Raw genomic sequence first — 17,955 nt, 5'->3', positions numbered from 1 at the left:
AGAGTAGTCAAGATTCAACATTTAAAAGACCTAATCACACTAGAATATTATATATACTGTTGTATATACTTTGAAGACATTTGCTTAAAAGAAACCCCACACTAGTTCAGAATTGAGAGTAATAGAGGGTTATTTACTTAGGGGTAGACTCACAAATCACTATCTTCTGCTGGAATGGAGAACAGCAACTGAATCCCTCAGCCAGAAAACAGGCCCAGCAATGCTTTACATAGGCATAAATAGTAAAAGAGGCCACACCCAAGTGGGTGGGTAACTTAAAGGCTACTGGCTATAGGATTTCCTACAGCAATACTTGAATGTGGGAACATGTCTATTTTGTCAGAGGGCATCTAGAACATGGAGAATATTGTAACTCTGTTAATATAGAAGAGGTGAGGGAGCTGATGTCCTTTCATGTAGGAAGAAAATAAAACAGCTATAATCAACCTTGCTTATACATGAAGGCTTTCCTATTTATTTTAAGGGATTTGGCACTTGGTATACCTCATCAAGTCATCTTAACCCATCTTCCAAAGACTCTTGATTAGTTGACCTTAAAAATGGTAAGAGACAAGGTTGACTTCCTTTTCTCTTTGAAGGCCTAGAGACTGGGTTAGATGACATGGCCATAATTCTATATTGTACTCTTTCTGTTCGGAGACAAAGGGTTTACAGAACAGGACTTAGTCCTGTAGCCAAGCAGAGCTCTGTTCAACAGTGCCCTGCCAACAAAGGTTTGAGCTCCAACTCTTGACTCTACAGTGGGGAGGAAAAAACACCACAATAAAAAATTATTTTGAAGACTGAGGTTTCATCTTTCCTTTTAGACCTGTTTTTGCTGCCTTAAGTTTTCTCATAAGAAAAGTAAAAATCACATGACTTTTGAAAGGAAATATAGCAGTGCTATTTTTCCTTTTCTATTATTTCCTACTTTATGTGATATTCAGAGCTTTTCCCCCAAGTCTTATTTATAAAATGAACTAAAGGCTTTCTCTTACTTTTATGAAATAGCCTGGTCTCAGTACTCATATAGACTTGGATAATACTAGCCTCCATTCTGAGCATCTTATTCAGAGCTTTTACAATATCCTTAGAAATATAGTATGGGTCTGAAGTTATAGACCAATGGGTAAAGTGTCATGAATGGATGTATTTCTGATTCCCAGAGGTCTCAGAAATCCAGATGTGGCAGCACTGTCTGTATGCCTACCACTCCAATAACAAATTTGGGGAAGGAATAAGAAAATTCCAGAAGCTCGTGGATCAAGTAGTCTTGCATACACAACAAAGAACAAGGAGATCTTGTCTCAAGCAAGGTGGAAGCAAGAACTCAAACCCAATATAGTCCTCTGGCTTCCACACATACTCTATGGTGCACACATACCTGCAGTACCACAAAGACCACAATCATAGATTTGTGCACGCACGCAAGCGCATGCATGCACGCACACACACGCACACACAAGGATTAAATGATAGAATATGACACTTGCATGACAATTCATTCCTATAACTGCAGTCAGAATGACACAACAAGAGTTAGAATTCAAGTCTAGCTCAGCTATATAGCATGCCCCATCTAGAAAAGCGGAAAAGAGAAAGAAAGAAATGTGCCTTCAACCGGAAACAGTGAGGCACAACAAGCTTTTCTCCCTATATTGCTTTTATTGAGATTTTTTTTTTTTTTAATCAGAGCAAGAGTCAGGAAACTCTGACTCAGGGAGATCATAGTCTGATCCATTAAGTACCTTGTAGCTCTTTCTACAAGGTCTTGGAGAAAAATCAAAACAGGAAAAACCTGTCCAGGATTTTTAGGGAAATTAACAAAAATGACATATTGCAACCTAAATGGAAGGCCTAGACTTGAATGTCATTTGGTTTCATGAAAACACCATCTAATTCGTGATTTCTTTCTTCTAGATGTGTAAGTCTTTAATGCTGAGATTTGTTCACTAGTTCCCTGTGAAAATGTCTAGCCTGACCATCAGGGCCCATAGGCAATATTCACTGGATCTAAAATAGACTACTTGACAGAGAAATGGGTTCTTTATCTCTCTTGATATTCATAAGAATGACCCTTTCAAGAAAAGATCAAAGAAAAAAGCACAAGGCAGGCATTATACTTTCTCAAATTTCATCCCTCAGAATGAAGGAGTTCCGGTTCTTCCTATGTCGGGAAGTATTTACTTGGCAAACCGTTCTCTCGCTTTCAGTGCAAAAGATCCCAAACACCTCAGAACTGCCCTGACCTTGTAGGGAAAACTACGAGTAGAAAGGCAGCAGATATCTCTGTGCTATGCTTCCCACAAGAGTCCACTTCCCTCTCAGACAGAGATACAGGAAGTCCTGACCTAGTCTGGACACCACAAGCCATTAAAAAAAATGTCACATTCTGCTTTACAAGGCACATCATGTGTCAAGGAGAGACTTATTGGCCCTTAAAGCTTTCTGAAGAGATAGTTCATTAGATAAGATGGTTGAGCATCATGAGGACCTCATATGGAAATTCCTGTATATCATCAAAAGTCAGATGTGGACCCGGCAGTGGTGGTATACGCCTTTAATCCCAGCACTTAGAAGGCAGAGACAGGCAGATCTATGTGAGTTCAAGGCCAAGCTTGTCTACAAGAGCTAGCTCCAGGACAGGCTCCCAAGCTACAGAGAAGCCCTGTCTCAAAACAAAACAAACAAATAAACATGGGCACACGGGGCTCTGTATCCCTAACTCTTTGACGGGGAAGGAGGAAGATTCTGGGTCTTGGTAGCTGTCACTTTAATTTCAGGTTTAGTGAGAGATCCTGTCTTGAAATAATACAGCAAATTATAAAGCAGGTGCCCTTCATCGCCCTCTGACCTCTGTGTATGTGTACATGGTGTACGTGCAAATGTAACCCCTGAACATTTAGACATGCCCAGATGCATACACACATGTATGAATGTGTGTGCACGTGCGTGCGCGCAGACACACACACACACACACAGAAAGGTTACTGAAAAAATTACCATTTATTCACTTACTATTTTCCTCTCTCATGAAGTCCATAAGATCTCAACCATTTTAAAAGTAAATTTGGTTAGAAATTTAAGGGAAGAAATATTGATAGTGTTCATTTTGGCTGTTTTAGTCTTCTCACTCTTTCCAGGTGGAAAAATATGAGAACAAATAAATTTTTAGTCCATTTGAAAGGCACATTAAGAGATTCAATTCTTTGCAAAGTGTAGGAAAATCTCCTTGAGAAAGACTCATAGGCTAGTCTTCTGACACAGCTGCCTCTTAAGCTCTCATTTCAATTCCTTCCACTTGATCCAGCACGTGGGAGACACATGTGAAATAATATAATTCCTCTTCTCGCTTATGACTGAGTAACACAGAAACTCCGATCAGCCCTTCTCTCAGCTGAAAGTGTATGCTAATAAACTGATGTGTGCTTAATAGTAGAAGCATTCCTGGGTTCTTAGAGGACCCACTACCAGGGCCTGTACCATAGTGAAACTGCATTTGGGAACCAAGGCCTACAAATCTCTGTGTTCAAACATCTTATCAATCAGCAAGAGACAGCTCAGTGCCAGCTCACATTTTTATTCTCCAAATAAGGGAAGATCATGGTTTAAATTTTATGACTATGAACATGAAAAATAGTATTACTCAAAGTGAGGAACTCACTGCTATTAGCAGAAATCTAATAAAAATTAGAACACTCCTCTGACTGCGGATTTACTCACAACTTTTACATCCCCATGGGATGAGGCCCTTCACTCAGTATGGAGGGAATGGATATTTATTAATCAACTTCCCAATACTGCGCTAAGTGTTTCAGGTACTTCTTTCTTGTTAATGGTTGCTATAGTCTTAAAAAGTCGTTTTGATGGTTGTGCATTTGTGTGTTTGTGAGGGAATTGTGCACATACACACACATGAAAACCAGAAGACAGCCTTAGGTGCTACCCTAAGGAACACAATCTACTTCCTCTGAGACAAGGTCCCTCACTGGCCTGGTGCTTACTATGTAAGCTGGACTAGCTGCCAAGCAAGGTCCAGGAATCCACCTGTCCTCAACCACCCCAGACTGAGATTACAGGGTATGCCACCTTGGCCAGCTTTTTATGGTGTCTTTGGATCAAAGTATGGTCTCTGTGCTTCAAATATAAATACTCTTCTGACCAAGCCATCTCTGCAGCCTGAAAAGCAGAATTAATGCACTCGAGTGAGCAAGAGCTTGTTTCTCAGCATACAGTGAATGGAGTATGGCAGAGATGATAGGTTGCCATGTTCAAAATCAGGTTACAGAAAGACTATTGCTTCTGTTTTGGGTGTTGTCACTGTTATTATTGATTGATAGTTTGACAGAATGTAGAATAACTCAGGGCATGTCTGTGAGAGAGTTTCTACACTCTGTTAATTGAGATGGGAAGCCCCACCCTCAGTGTGGGAGGCACCATTCCACTGACTGGAGTCCTACACTGAATAAAATAAAGAAAGTGAGCTAAGCATTCATATCCCTCTGTTTCCACACTACAGATTCAATGTGCCCAACCAGCTGCCTCAAGGTCCTGCCATCAGGACTATGCTCTCAAGCTATGAGCTGAAATAAATTCTTCACTCATGAAGTTGAGGTGAGAGACACTGTCTCAAGAGAATAAGGTGGGAAGTCCTAGAGCAGGACATGAAATGACCTTCAGTGACCTTCTGTTACCCTGTCCTGCCTTCCATACATACTTGAAGCTTTCCCATGGCCTGACAAGACTGTGACTATTGTAATATATTATTAATATTTAACTTAATTTTATCTAGTCTATTTTGGCAATAAAATCTATAGACCAATGGGAGAATGGCATCTAAACAGAGAATAATACATTGTAGTGAAATCTGCGGTGCATGATGGTTCACAGCACAGCAGCAGGGTCTGCTGACTAAACCAGGTGCCTGAGCTCAGCCTAGTCACATGGTCCAACCTCTATCAGGACTTGCCATTTAAGAAAACATAGTGTCACTTTACAACTAGGAGATACCCATAAGCCAATTCTTCTGTTTAAGAAATTCAGCTTAGAGACTGGAGATGCACCTTTGTGACCTAGAGCGCTTGCTGCTCTTTCGGAGCAAGTGTGTTGGATGACTCACAACTGTCTCCAATTCCACCTACAATGCCCTCTTTTGACTTCAATGTGCAAATATTCACAAAGACATGGTATACACTGTATGCAACACATACATGCACACACACACACATACACAGGCACATGCTTATGTACATACTTTAAAAAAACAAGAGAAATTCAGATGGAGGGTCTGGAGTACTGAAGGTAGAACTGCCTGCAGATCTATACCATTGAGACTGAGAATCCACACAAGAAAGTTAATGATTCAGAAGATGGCCCAGTTGATAAAGTGATTGCTATACACGAGCATGAAGACCTGAGTTCAGAGTCACAGAAATCACATTTAAAAAGTCACCATGTGATGGTGAGCATTTGTAGCTCCAGCTCTGGGGAGGCAGAGACAGGGGAACTTCTGGATCTTACCAGGCATTCAGCCTGGAACACTTAGCAAGTTACAGAACAGTGAAAACACCAGTTTCAAAAACTTAAACAAACAAACAAATAAAAGCAGAAGGCATCTAACAGAAAATACTCAACACTGATATTTATTGTCTACTGCATATGCATACATGTACTCATATCTGCACACACAAGCATGCTCAAGGACACATACACAGACGCCAAAAGGCAAACAGACACACACACACACACACACACACACACACACACACACACAGAGAGAGAGAGAGAGAGAGAGAGAGAGAGAGAGACGGGGTTAGGGGAACGACTGTGTTTCCCAGACTTCAGCCAGCTTCTGATCATTTAGAAAGTTTCATCATATCCTTAGGCTACACATAACAGTATATACTTAATGTCTTCAAAATGTATTTAAGAAATGCAATTATTAAAATTCACTAATAAATATGAAATAAAACATAGGAACTGTTTTATTTCACTTATTTATTAATTTATTCAGAATTCCAAAGATCTTTGGGGAGACACGGAAGGCAGATATATTCTAACCAAATTTTCAGTTCTATTATTTTGAACATGTGGTTCTGGAGACATTTAGGCACCCCTTCATTTGCTAATGTATAAAGTTCAAAAGACACCCCTTTCCTGGAGTGATCATGGTAAAGATAACACACAATGTGAGAAATCACTGCACAGGACTAAGCAGGCCACTCCATAGGTGGTATAGAGTGTGCTAAATCCTTCTGGATGGGAAATCTCACTTCCACTTTTCTGATGATACTGCAGAGAAACAATTGAGAGATTTGTTGAAGCACACATGGTTAATTCAGACTGTGCTGTGAGGGAGAGCAAGCCCCTTCACATTTATAGTGAACCTGCCACCACTAGCCACCCCTCATCCCTAAGGATAATTTAGGTATGCTTTAGGCAGAAACACAACTTTTTTTGACTTAGATAAAGAAGCCATCATAAACAAAAAAAAAAGGAGAAGGAGAAGGAAGGAAGGAGGAATGTGAAGAAAGAAAAGGAAGGGAATGGAGGGAAGGAGCAATTAAAAGGATGTCTGCAATGACTGTACCTGTAAGGATTTCAGCTCCGTGTCCTGCTACTGTCTTAATCAGAAGCCTCAGAGTCCCACCCTCCAGCGTGAGCATCAGGGTCCCTGAGCCTTCAGACAGCTCTGTGGATAGAAGCAGGCCATCCCTGTTCCACGTTCGAAACTGGAAGCTCACTGACAGTCCGTCCATCTGGGGGGTGCCAGGCAGCAGCAGGTAGCTGCTTCTGGAGCTGACAAACGTGATGGGGACGAGCTGTGGTTCTGAGCAGGAAAACGTGACATTGCCCTGAAAAACAATGAAAAAGCCGACATAGAAAAGCCATTTTTATTCCACAATCTGACAGTCGGTATAAACAACCACACAGCGCTGACCTTGATTTCAGGATCATTCCACATTCAGCTTCATGATCTCAAAGGAAAAAATATGTTATTTTGGTTCAGACGGACTCAGAAGATTGCTTCTTGTTCATGGTTTAAGACCCCAGTGCTACCTGTGAAGGAAGCCGGAGATTTCAAGAAGAGAGAGCGAAAAGAATCTTCTATATTCAAAAACTATAAAAATAATTACATTAACACCCCGAGAAAAACCATATGGTGAGTCAACCATTTAACAAACTCTGGAATCACACTGGAAGAAATTCACATAAGATAAAACTGCTATAAAGAGGAATATGATTAAAAGTAAAATTGATCCTGGCTCCCAAGGCAGAATGCCATGAAAAGAAAAAGAGAGATGAAAGATTTGTTAAACAAATGATGCTTTCATGAAAATGAGGTGGGCAAGGAGAGGGAGGAGTGTGCTGTGACTGCAACTGTCTGTGAAGAGCACACGGGAAAACCTCTGGGAAATTAGTAAAATGGAGTTGCTGGTGATCAACGGAAAAATTCAAGGACCCAGAAGGGAGAGCAAATCCCAAGGACAAAAGATAGGAGCAGAGAACAACACTAAGGTGATGCCGGCTGGATTTTAAAGTCTGTAAGAATATTTGCAGTTACATAGAGTAAGGACTTCAGAAGAGAGTTGAACCTGGGAACTATTAAGAATGTATTAGTTGAGGGTGTAGCTCATTTTTCTGAATCCTTATCTAGCATGCCTAAAGCCCCTAGTAAATCTCCACCAGCTTATGACCTAGGCACAGTGTTGCACACCTATAATCTCTGTGCTCAGGACGTAGAGGCAGGAGAATCAAAGTTCAGTTTCACCCAGGGCTCCTTAGCGAGACTGAGGACAGCCTGACTACATGAGACAAAAAACCAAACCAAACCAAACCAAACAAAACAAAAGAACCAGTTTTTAACTAAAGTAGAAAAATAAGAAAACAAATTACTATTTTCATGGACCCTTGTATATCCAAGTCCACAGAATAAGTTCCAGTTTAGGAATTTATGATGAATTAAAGAATGAATTTCTGTGGTCAACCCCAAATATTGACTGTTTATCTAAAAGAGTATAGAAGAAAGGCTGAACTACTATTTGAATGATGGAAAAGGGTTCTTTTGGGAAAGCCATTTGCTGTCTGGTTAACACATTCTACATCCAAACATGTCATAGCTTCATTCGCACTACACATCTCCTTTAGGCTCCAGATCTACACAGAAATGCGTGACCGTCTGCTAGTGTCATCGCAAGGTGTCACATCACATCCCCTGCAGATGGTTCAAAACCATTGAACTGCAGTTTTTGCATGATAAGGTGCAATTTCTCTAAGCTTTCTGTGATGTGGGAAGTCCCTCTGTATATGTGTTGCTTTTATTATTTAATGAATAAAGAAGTTTGATTGGCCTGTGATAGGGCAGAGTAGAGCTAGGAGGGGAAAATTTAACTGAGTGTTAGGAGAAAAAAGGTAGAGTCAGGAGATGCCACGTAGCCACCAGAAGGGAAAGACATGAGTTGCTTAGTGGAACCTTGCCAGTAGGCCACGGGCCTTGTGATAAAATATAAAATAATGGAAACGGGTTAATTTTGGATTTAAGAGCTAAGTAGCTATACACCTAAGCTATTGGCAAAACAGTATTGCAAGCAATATGGTTTCTGTGTGATTACTTCAGGACTGAGCAACCAGAAACAAACAAGCAGCCTCCTATTATATGCCTCCCAAAGCCAACACCATTTGTGGAAACCAGAAAAAGCTCCACAGGGGAGATGCTATCTGGAGCAGCTGCCTGAAATTAATTTCCACCCAGGGTCCAGGAGTCAGAAGGAGATACTTAGTACAGATCAGGAAGTCAACAGTCTAGGCCACAGCACTACTTTCCAGGAAAAACATTCCCAGGCCTTGGTTTCAGTGAGTAAGTTATTTGATGTGCAAAAATGCACAAAAATGCAAATCGAGTTCAGACCCTTGGAACCCAAATAAAAAACCTGTATGTGGCAGTGTGCACTTCTTATCCCAGCAAACCGCTACCCTCACTCAATGCTCCCCAATACACAGTTACTTCCTCACCACCATATCTCACCTCCCAATGTGCCCAGAGGTTACTGCTGTGTCAAAGGTCAAGCTATTATCCAGAAATCCAGTCCTCAGCTTAGACAGACACTCCTTACTGGATCACAGATCATGCCAACTCCCAGAAATATAGACCACAAGGACAAGAAGTCCATAGAGGAAACAAAAACCAAAAAGCAAAACACCCATTTAGTAAAGACAAACTCAGAAATTAGCACATAGACATACAATCATCCTACACTCATATGCCTAAGTGCTGCTTTAAGAACATCTAGAACAATATGGTACCATCACAACACAGGTATCTTAAGACATCAAGACCTGAATATGCCAAAGCAGTGTAAAACAAGACAATGCCCTTAAAAATACCTTTATTAAGATGACAGTGGTCCTTAAAAAAGGAAATAAAAAATACTTTAAAGAAATTGAGAAAAGCCAGGCATGGGAGTACATGCCTTTATTTTCAGCACTACTGAGGCAAAGGCAGGTGTAACTCTGTGAATCTGGAGCCAACCTGGTCCACAAAGAGACTTACAAGATAGCTTGGGTTCTGTTATACAGAGAAATCCTGTCTTGAAAAATCAAGAAAAAAAAATTCAATAAATCCTTTACAGAATACCAAGAAAGTCAAGAAAAATTAAAGTAAAAGGTTAAAAAAAAAAAAACAAATGAAGGAAACTGTTCAAGATCTGAAAGTGGAAATCAAAGCAAAAAAAAATACTGAATGAATAATGGAACTGGAAAATCAAGGTAAGTGAGCAGGAACTACAGACTCAAGCATCATCAAGGAAGAGCACATAGAAAATCACAAGAGTTGAAGATACTTTAGAAGAAATAGATTCATTGGACAAAAATCCTTAACACAAAATATCTAGGAAATTTTGGGTCCTATGCATAAAGAAAGCCTATAAATAGGAATAGAAGAAAAAATTCAAGCTCAAAAATCTAGAAGATATATTTAATGAAATCATAGATGATTTTCTTAACCTAAAGCAGGATACATATAAAGGTAAAAGAAGATATAAAATACCAAATAGATTATACCAGAAAAGAAAATCCATGTGTCACATAGTAATCAAACACTAATCATACAGAACAAAGAAACAATATTAAAAGCTGCAAGGTAAAACCGTCAAATAACATAAAAGCAGACTTAATAAAAATACACCCAACTTTTCAATGGAGGCTCTGAAAGCCAGAAAGGTCTGCACAGATGTCTTGCAGACTACAAGAGACAAGAGATGATAGCCCAGAGTGCTATACCCAGCAAAAAAATTCAATCCCCATAGGTGAAAATGAGATATTTCATGACAAGGTCAAATTTGAATAATATATATCCATAAATCCATCCCTACATAAAGTACTAGAGGGAAAACTCCAACCCATGGATGTTAACTACTTCCATGAAAGCAAAAGAAATAGATAATGTCATACTAACAAAACCCAAAGAAGGGAAACATACACACACACACTACCTCTACCATCAACAGCAACAAAATAACAAGAATTCACAATCACTGGTCTTTAATATCTCTCAATATATCTACTCAATTTCTCCAAACAAAAGACACATGCTAAGAGAACGGGTATGAAAACTTGATACATCATTTTGCTGCATACTCAAACACACTTCAACATCAATAATAGACATTGTCTCAGAGAAAAGGGTTAGAAAAAGATTTTGCAAGCAAATGGACCCAAAAAGCAAGCTGGTACAGCTATTCTAATATCTAAGAAAATGAACTTTAAATCAAAATTAATCAAAAGAGATGTAAATGGATATTTCATTCTCATCAAAGGCAAAATCCATCAAGATGATGTCTAAATTCTGAACATCTATGTCCCAAGCACAATGTCACCCCCATTTGTTAAAAAAAAAATTAGGGCAGGGCAGTAGTGGCGCATGCCTTTAATCCCAGCACTCCAGAAGTAGAGTCAGGTGGATCTCTTTGAGTTCAAGGCCAAGCTGGTCTATAAGAGCTAGTTCCAGGAGAGGCTCCAAAGCTACAGAGAAACTCTGCCTTGAAAAGCCAATAAAAAATAAAAAAAATAAAAATTACTAAATCATAAATCAGACATCAAACTACATACATTAATATTGGTAAACTTCAACACCCCACTCTTACCAATGGACAGACCATTTAAACAAAACTAAACAGAGAAACAATGGCGTTAACAGATGTTATGAATCAAATTGACCTTACAGACATCTACAAATATTTCACCCAAACACAAAAGAATATAGCTTCTTCTTAATGCCTTAGAAAAGATTCTCCAAAATTGACTATATACCTGGTCACAAACCCTCTCTCTCTCTCTCTCTCAACAAATAAAGGAAAATTGAACTAACCCCCTGTATACTTTCAGTTTAGGGATGAAAGCTAGATTTTAAAAATAGCAAAAACAAGAGAAATCCTAAAAGTTCATGGAAACTGATCAACTCCCTACTGAATGACAATTAAGTCAAAGCAGAAAAAATAAAACAATTAAAGACTTCATAGATTTCAATGAAAATGAACACAAAGCAACCCAAACTTACAGGAGAAAGTGAAAGCAGTACTAAGAAGAAAGCTCATAACATTAAGTGCCTACATAAAGAAATTGTAGGGATCTCCTACTAGAAACTTTAGAACACAGCTAAAAAATCAAGAACAAAAAGAAACAAGCATACCCAAGAGAATTAGATGGCAGCAAATAATCAAACAGAACTGAAATCAATAAATTAGAAACAAGAAGAACAGCACAAAGAATCATTGAAACAAAAGTTGATTCTTTGAGAAAATCAACAAAATAGACAAACCCTCATCCAACCTAACCAAAAAGTCAAAGGAGAATATCCAAATCATAAAATAAGGAAAACATAGCAACAGACATGAAGAAAATCCAAAGAATCATGAGATCATACTTCAAAAACCTGTACTTCACAAAATTAAAAATGATACCACTTACCAAAGTTAAGTCCAAAACAAATAAACAATTCAAATAGACCAATAACCCCTAAATAAAAAGAAGAATTATTAAAATTCTTCCAACCAAAAAAAAGAAAGAAATGTCTAGAGTCACACAGACTTAGAGCATAATTCTACCAGATGTTTTTTAAAAAGTAAAATCTACACTCAAATTATTCCCCAAAATAAAAAAATAAGGAAAACAGTCAAATTTATTTTATGAGGCCACTATCACTGTAATACCCAAACCACACAAACATTCAATAAAGAAAGGCAATTACAGACCAATTTCCTTGAATATAGATGTAAAATACTCAATAAAATATATGCAACCCAAATGCAAGAATACATCAAAAAGGTCAACCACTACGAGCAAGTAGGCTTCACCCCATAGATGGTAGGAATGGTTCAAATCTGTCAATGTAATTCATCATATAAAAAATCTGTAAGAAATAGAAAGCACATAATTATCTTATTCACTCCTGGAAAAGATTTTGACATAAGCCAGTACCCCTTCATGATAAAAGCATTAGGAAGATCAAGGAAACAAGGGAAATACATAAATAGAATAAAGGCAATTTGCAGCAAGTTTGCAACCTACATCAATTAAATGAATAGAAATTCAGAGCAATTCCGCTAAAACCAGTAACAAGATAATGCTGTCCATTTTCTCCATATCTATTCAATATAGTACTTGAAGTTCTAGCTAGAGCAAAGAGGCAATTATAGGAGATCAATGGATACAAATTGAAAAGGAAGAAGTCAAAGTATCATTATTTGCAGATAATACAATAGTAAACATAACGGAACTCATAAATTCTATCTAGGAACTCCTACAGCTGATAAACACCTTCAACAAAGTTCCTGGATACAAGATTAACTAAAAAAAATCATTTGGTAAACTATATTCACAGCAGCTTTATTCATAAAAGCAAGAAACTGGAAACAGCTAGATGTCCTTCAACTGAAGAATGAATAAAGAAAATGTGGTACATTTTCACAGTGAAATATTACTCATCTAATAAAAACAATGACATCATGAAATTTCCTGAAAAGAGGATAGAATTTGAAGAAACCACCCTGAGTGAGGTAACCCAGACTTAGAAATGCAGCTGGGATGTACTTACTTATACATGGATACTGGTTGTAAATTAAAAGATTCTACCATCCACAGACCCTGAAAGGATAAGTAACAAGGACAACTTAAAGGGGGAAAGCAGGGATCTCCCTGAGAAGAAGAAATAGAATGAATTTTGTGTTGTACTGGGGGTGGGTGGGGATAGGAACCTGAGGGTTCCGATGAGGGGGAACAGGGAGAAAATACTAGGAGAAATGACCAGAATTGGCGGAGGGGTAGGTATTTGTGGGATGAGCTGGAAACATAGTGGAATGGAAACATGAAATCTACAAAGGTAGCCCTAGCAGACATTCCCAGTAATGGGGAATATGGAACCTGAAAAGGCCATCTTCTATAAATAGGCAAGGCCTCAAGTAGAGGGACTGGGACAATAATCCAACCAGAAAACCTACAGTTTGTCCTGACAGCAAACTGCTCTATGGCAGGTGGCTTGCAGAATTGTCATCAAAGAGACCAGAGGGATTTAATCCAGCAACTGATGTGAGCAGATGCACATTCCACAACCAAACATGAGGTGGAGTTAAGGGAGTCCTGAGGAGGAGAGAAAGGAAGGATCAGAGGAACCAGAGAGATCAGGGACACTGCAAAAATAGGAGTTAAGGGAGTCCTGAGGAGGAGAGAAAGGAAGGATCAGAGGAACCAGAGAGATCAGGGACACTGCAAAAATATGACCCACAAAATCAAGTGTCTGGGGCTCATGGGGGTTCACAGAACCAGAGAGCTTCGATAAGTCTGATCACGGTCCTCTGCATATATGATATGGCTGAGTGGCTGGGTGTTCTTGAGGGATTCCTAACAGAGGGAGCAGGGGCTATCTCTGACTCTTTTGCCTACTTGTGGAGTCCATTTCTCTTCACTGTGTTGCCTCATCCAATCTTGATGAGAAGGTATGTGTCAGCTTTTATTGTAGCTTGTTGTGTGGAGTTGGGTTGATATCTCTGGGTGGTCAATTCTTCTTTGAAGGGAGGTAGAGCAAGGTGGGTCTGGGGTAGAGGAGAGGTGGGGGAGAGAGACTGGGGAAAGGAGAGGGAGGGAAAATTACAGTTGGGGTCAAAATGTAGTATAAGAATGAAAAATAAAAATAATTCAACTAAAACAAAATATTCCTTCACTCACAGATTTTAAACCTTCCATTCAGTCCAATGTGAGTCCTGGGCTCTCTGGATACCCACCAGGGTAGCTAATTAAAGATAACTGATACTCTCAGCAGGAACTCCATTTGCTTTACAGAAATACAGTACTTGCACATTCACCACTACACATGCTTGTTTATTAGTTACTTTTCCCTTTGCTGAGGATAAACTCCTGACAACAGTAACTTAAAGAAAGAAGAGTTTGTTCCAGTTTACAATTCATGGGATTACAGTAAATCAGTGCAGGAACACATGACATCAGGCATCTTCATTAAGGTTTCTATAGCTGTGAAGAGACATCATGACCACAGCAACTTTTATATAGAAAAACATTTAACAGGGACTGATTTACAGTTTCAGAACTTTAGTCCATTAGCATCATGGCAGGATCCTCAAAGCAGAGCATGATAGCATTCAAGCAAATATGGTACTGGAGAAGTATCTGAGCATTCTACATCTTGATCTGCAGGCAGCAAGAAGTGAACAGTATACCACAGTAGGCATAGCTTTAATATATTAGAACTCAGAGCATTAAAACACATGAGTCTATGTGGGGGCCATTTTTTTAGAATATTCTACTCCCTGGCCCCCATAGGCTTGTAGTTATAACATAATACAAAATACATGTAGTCTAACTACAAAAGTCTCTGTAGTCTTTAACAGTCTCACATGTGTTAAAAAGTTCAAAGTCTCTTCTGAGATTCTTGCAAGCCTCTATAATATATATACGGATCATGTAGTTCTAACACACAACAACACAGTATATTTATTGCCTCCAAAGTGGAGGAAAGGGAGCATTGCAAGGAAATACTGGACCAAAATCTAGACTGAAAATCAGCTGGACAAACTTCAAACTCTGCATCTGCAATCCTGGTGTCCAAATGCTCTTCAGATCTCCAACTCCTTTTGACTTTGTTGACTACAACATACTTCTTTCTCTTGGTCTGGTTCCACTCTCTGTTAGCTGCACTCCTTGGCATGTATCACACAGTTCTGGAATCTCCAACATTATGGGGATCTCCAATTCAATCTAAGCTTCACCTTCATAGCTTCACACAGTTTCTTCTCTAGGCCTCCATTCAGGGACAGTGCTGACACATGCCTCTCTTCAGTAACTTCCCTTAGTCATGGAGGGAGATTGCATAACACCCTTCTTGTATTTTTGACTCTAAAGCCCAAATCATGTGGTCAAAGCTGCCAATTACTGCTGCTTCCTGGGTCTGGATCATGGTTTCCTCAGTCAACAGCTTTCTATTTTCCATGATTTTCTTTAGTGCCAAATCTTGGCTGATCTGAAACTGTATCTGTAGACCAGGCTGATCTCAAACTCAGAGATCTGTCTGCCTCTACTTTCTGAGTACTGAAAATTACAGATATGCACCACCATGCTTGGATCTAACATGTTCTTTAGTTCCTATTCACAAGTTGAAAACATAGGTAGATAAGGTGTTGTCGTGAGGTCACCACTTTCTTTATTTCATTTCTTGATCATTTATCTCCTTGAACATAGGATTTAGCTCCATTCTACTTCCTGGTTTCTCTTTTTTCCTCAAATCATACAATTTATATTTTTCTGTGTTCAGCTTGCTCCTTTTTTTTTTTTATTACAGATCTGCTTAAGAGTGACCACTTGTAACCATACAGCAGTGTCAATAACAAACTGCTTTGAGAATTCTGCTGCCAACAGAGGTAATTCAAAACTTTTCACTTTGGCCTTGGGAAGACTTTTAGACAAGGGCAAAAAGTAGTCACATTCTTTATCAAAATATTATAAGAATGATTTCTAGGTAACATTCTAAAATTCTTTTCTTGAGCCAAGCCCTCACAGTTGAAATCACCCTCAGCACCACTGTTTTCTGCTCTGGGACAATTTTCTTGTACATTATTAAGATTTGTTGCTCATATTGGCGTAATAAAACACTGATTGGCCAGTAACCAAGCAGGAGGTATAAGTAGGGAAACCAGACTAAGAGAATTAGGAAAGAGGAAAGGCAGAGGCACTCTCATCAGCCAGACTCCAGAGAAAGCAAGATGAGAATGTCTCACTGAGAAATGGCACCAAGCCACATAACTAGACATATACAAGAATTATGGGCTAATTTAAGTTGTAAGAGCTAGTTAATAATAAGCCTGAGCTAAAAGACAAAACAGTTTATAATTAATATAACCCTCTGTGTGTTTCTTTGGGACTGAACAGCTCCAAATCTGGATAGAGCAAAAACTTTGTTTATAAATGGCACACAAACATTTGGCAAAAATTTCCACATAAACCATAAGGAAGCTTTTTAAAAAAAGGATTCTAGACAGATAGGAAAACAGTCAAACACAGCTTCTTGGTAACCATATTTTCTCTGGTAGGCTCTGTTTGTTGGTAGCAAGCAGAGGTGCAACTCCTTTAAGGGAAGTTACCCAGCTCAGTGTTAGCAGTGAAAACCTCATAACTCTTTTAAGAGACTCTGCTATCAAACACTTAAATGGCATTCATGACCAGCAGGCATCAGGCTTCTTGGTTTTGATATGGATCTGGAAACTCCATAGAGTTGTGACAGCAAATCTGACTCCCACCAGTACCTTGGTCAGGAAACTGGACTCTCAAGAAACTAAGGAATGGGGTAGAATCTGTCGCCAAAGGAGCAGCTTTAATCCTAGCAATAACCCTTAGTAGATTAAAGCCTTATGTGGTCAGAAAAAGATAAAGATATACAGTAAAAACAGATTCAAATGAGAAAAACCCTCTAAATGGTTTATAGTGTGTTTAAAAGTATGCATAGACTTAGGAGATAAAATAAAAAGGATAGAGAAAGTCCTTTAAAAGAAGAAATAATCAGGGGTGGTGGCACACACCTTTAATCCCAGAATTTGGGAGGCAGAGACAGACAGATCTCTATACGTTCAAGTCTAGCCTGGTCTACAGAATTAGTTCCAGGACAACCAATGATACACAGAGAAATCCTGTCTGAAAAAAAAATTAAAAAAATAAAAATAAAAGAAAGAGGGTTAAAAAATAGCCACACATAGATGGAGACTACACAGAAAATCTAAATACTGTATGTTATTGTATTGTCTTTGAATTGTTTGACTGCTAAGGAAGGAGCAACAGCTGCTAAAAGACATTTGATTATAAATGTAACTGGATTAACCCAACCTATATATTTTGAAAATGCCTTGACTTCAAAATTTAATTAAAAAGATATGTTACTTTGGAGAAGAGGTCTTACTTTTGCTTCCACAGGAAATAAGAGGCTTTGGATTCATTCTTGGTTAAGAAAAATGAGATTTAATCAATGAGGATCTCCTGAAAATTCTCCAAGAGAAACGAATGGCCCAGACGTACCAATATTTTAGGGCACCTCTGTTGTAGTTTCTTCTGAGTTCTGCATCCAAAATAGTTCAAGGTTGCTGGTTGGGTTGAAGTGATCCAACCTCACAGAACGCTACAATCAGGACTTGACCACAATCCTAAATTTTCTTTTGGTCCTCATAAGATTATCAATGCTCCCATTCAGCAGGAAGTAACCTAGCAAACTATGCCCATATTCCCCAAAAAATGATTATGGATGTTTGTCTTTTTTTAGTGTTTTGGTTGCAAGTTGTTATTGACAATGATCAGGAAAAAAGCTAAACATAGAATATTGAATTCAGTGTATAGATTTGATATAAAAAAGGGGGGGCTGTGGATAATGCTTTTGTACACTGCAAAGATTTGTCATTCATATTGGTT

The 17,955-nt window shown here is 38.7% G+C and overlaps 1 protein-coding gene across 1 annotated transcript in view; it reads right to left on the bottom strand.

Moving 5' to 3' along the window:
• Positions 1 to 17,955, bottom strand: part of Cntnap5 (contactin associated protein family member 5) — a 908,928-nt gene that overhangs the window by 400,947 nt on the left and 490,026 nt on the right. Inside the window, exon 8 of the mRNA XM_087906619.1 lies at positions 6,590 to 6,854. Coding sequence (XP_087762745.1) covers positions 6,590 to 6,854 — 265 coding nt within the window. The remainder of the gene's footprint in view (positions 1 to 6,589; positions 6,855 to 17,955) is intronic.

Source organism: Myodes glareolus, chromosome 5, assembly GCF_982192425.1.
Source record: "Myodes glareolus chromosome 5, mMyoGla1.1, whole genome shotgun sequence".
In the NCBI taxonomy this organism is placed as follows: Eukaryota; Metazoa; Chordata; class Mammalia; order Rodentia; family Cricetidae; genus Myodes; species Myodes glareolus.
The sequence above is the reverse complement of the archived record's forward strand: the minus strand, read 5'-3'. Positions and strand labels throughout refer to the sequence as shown.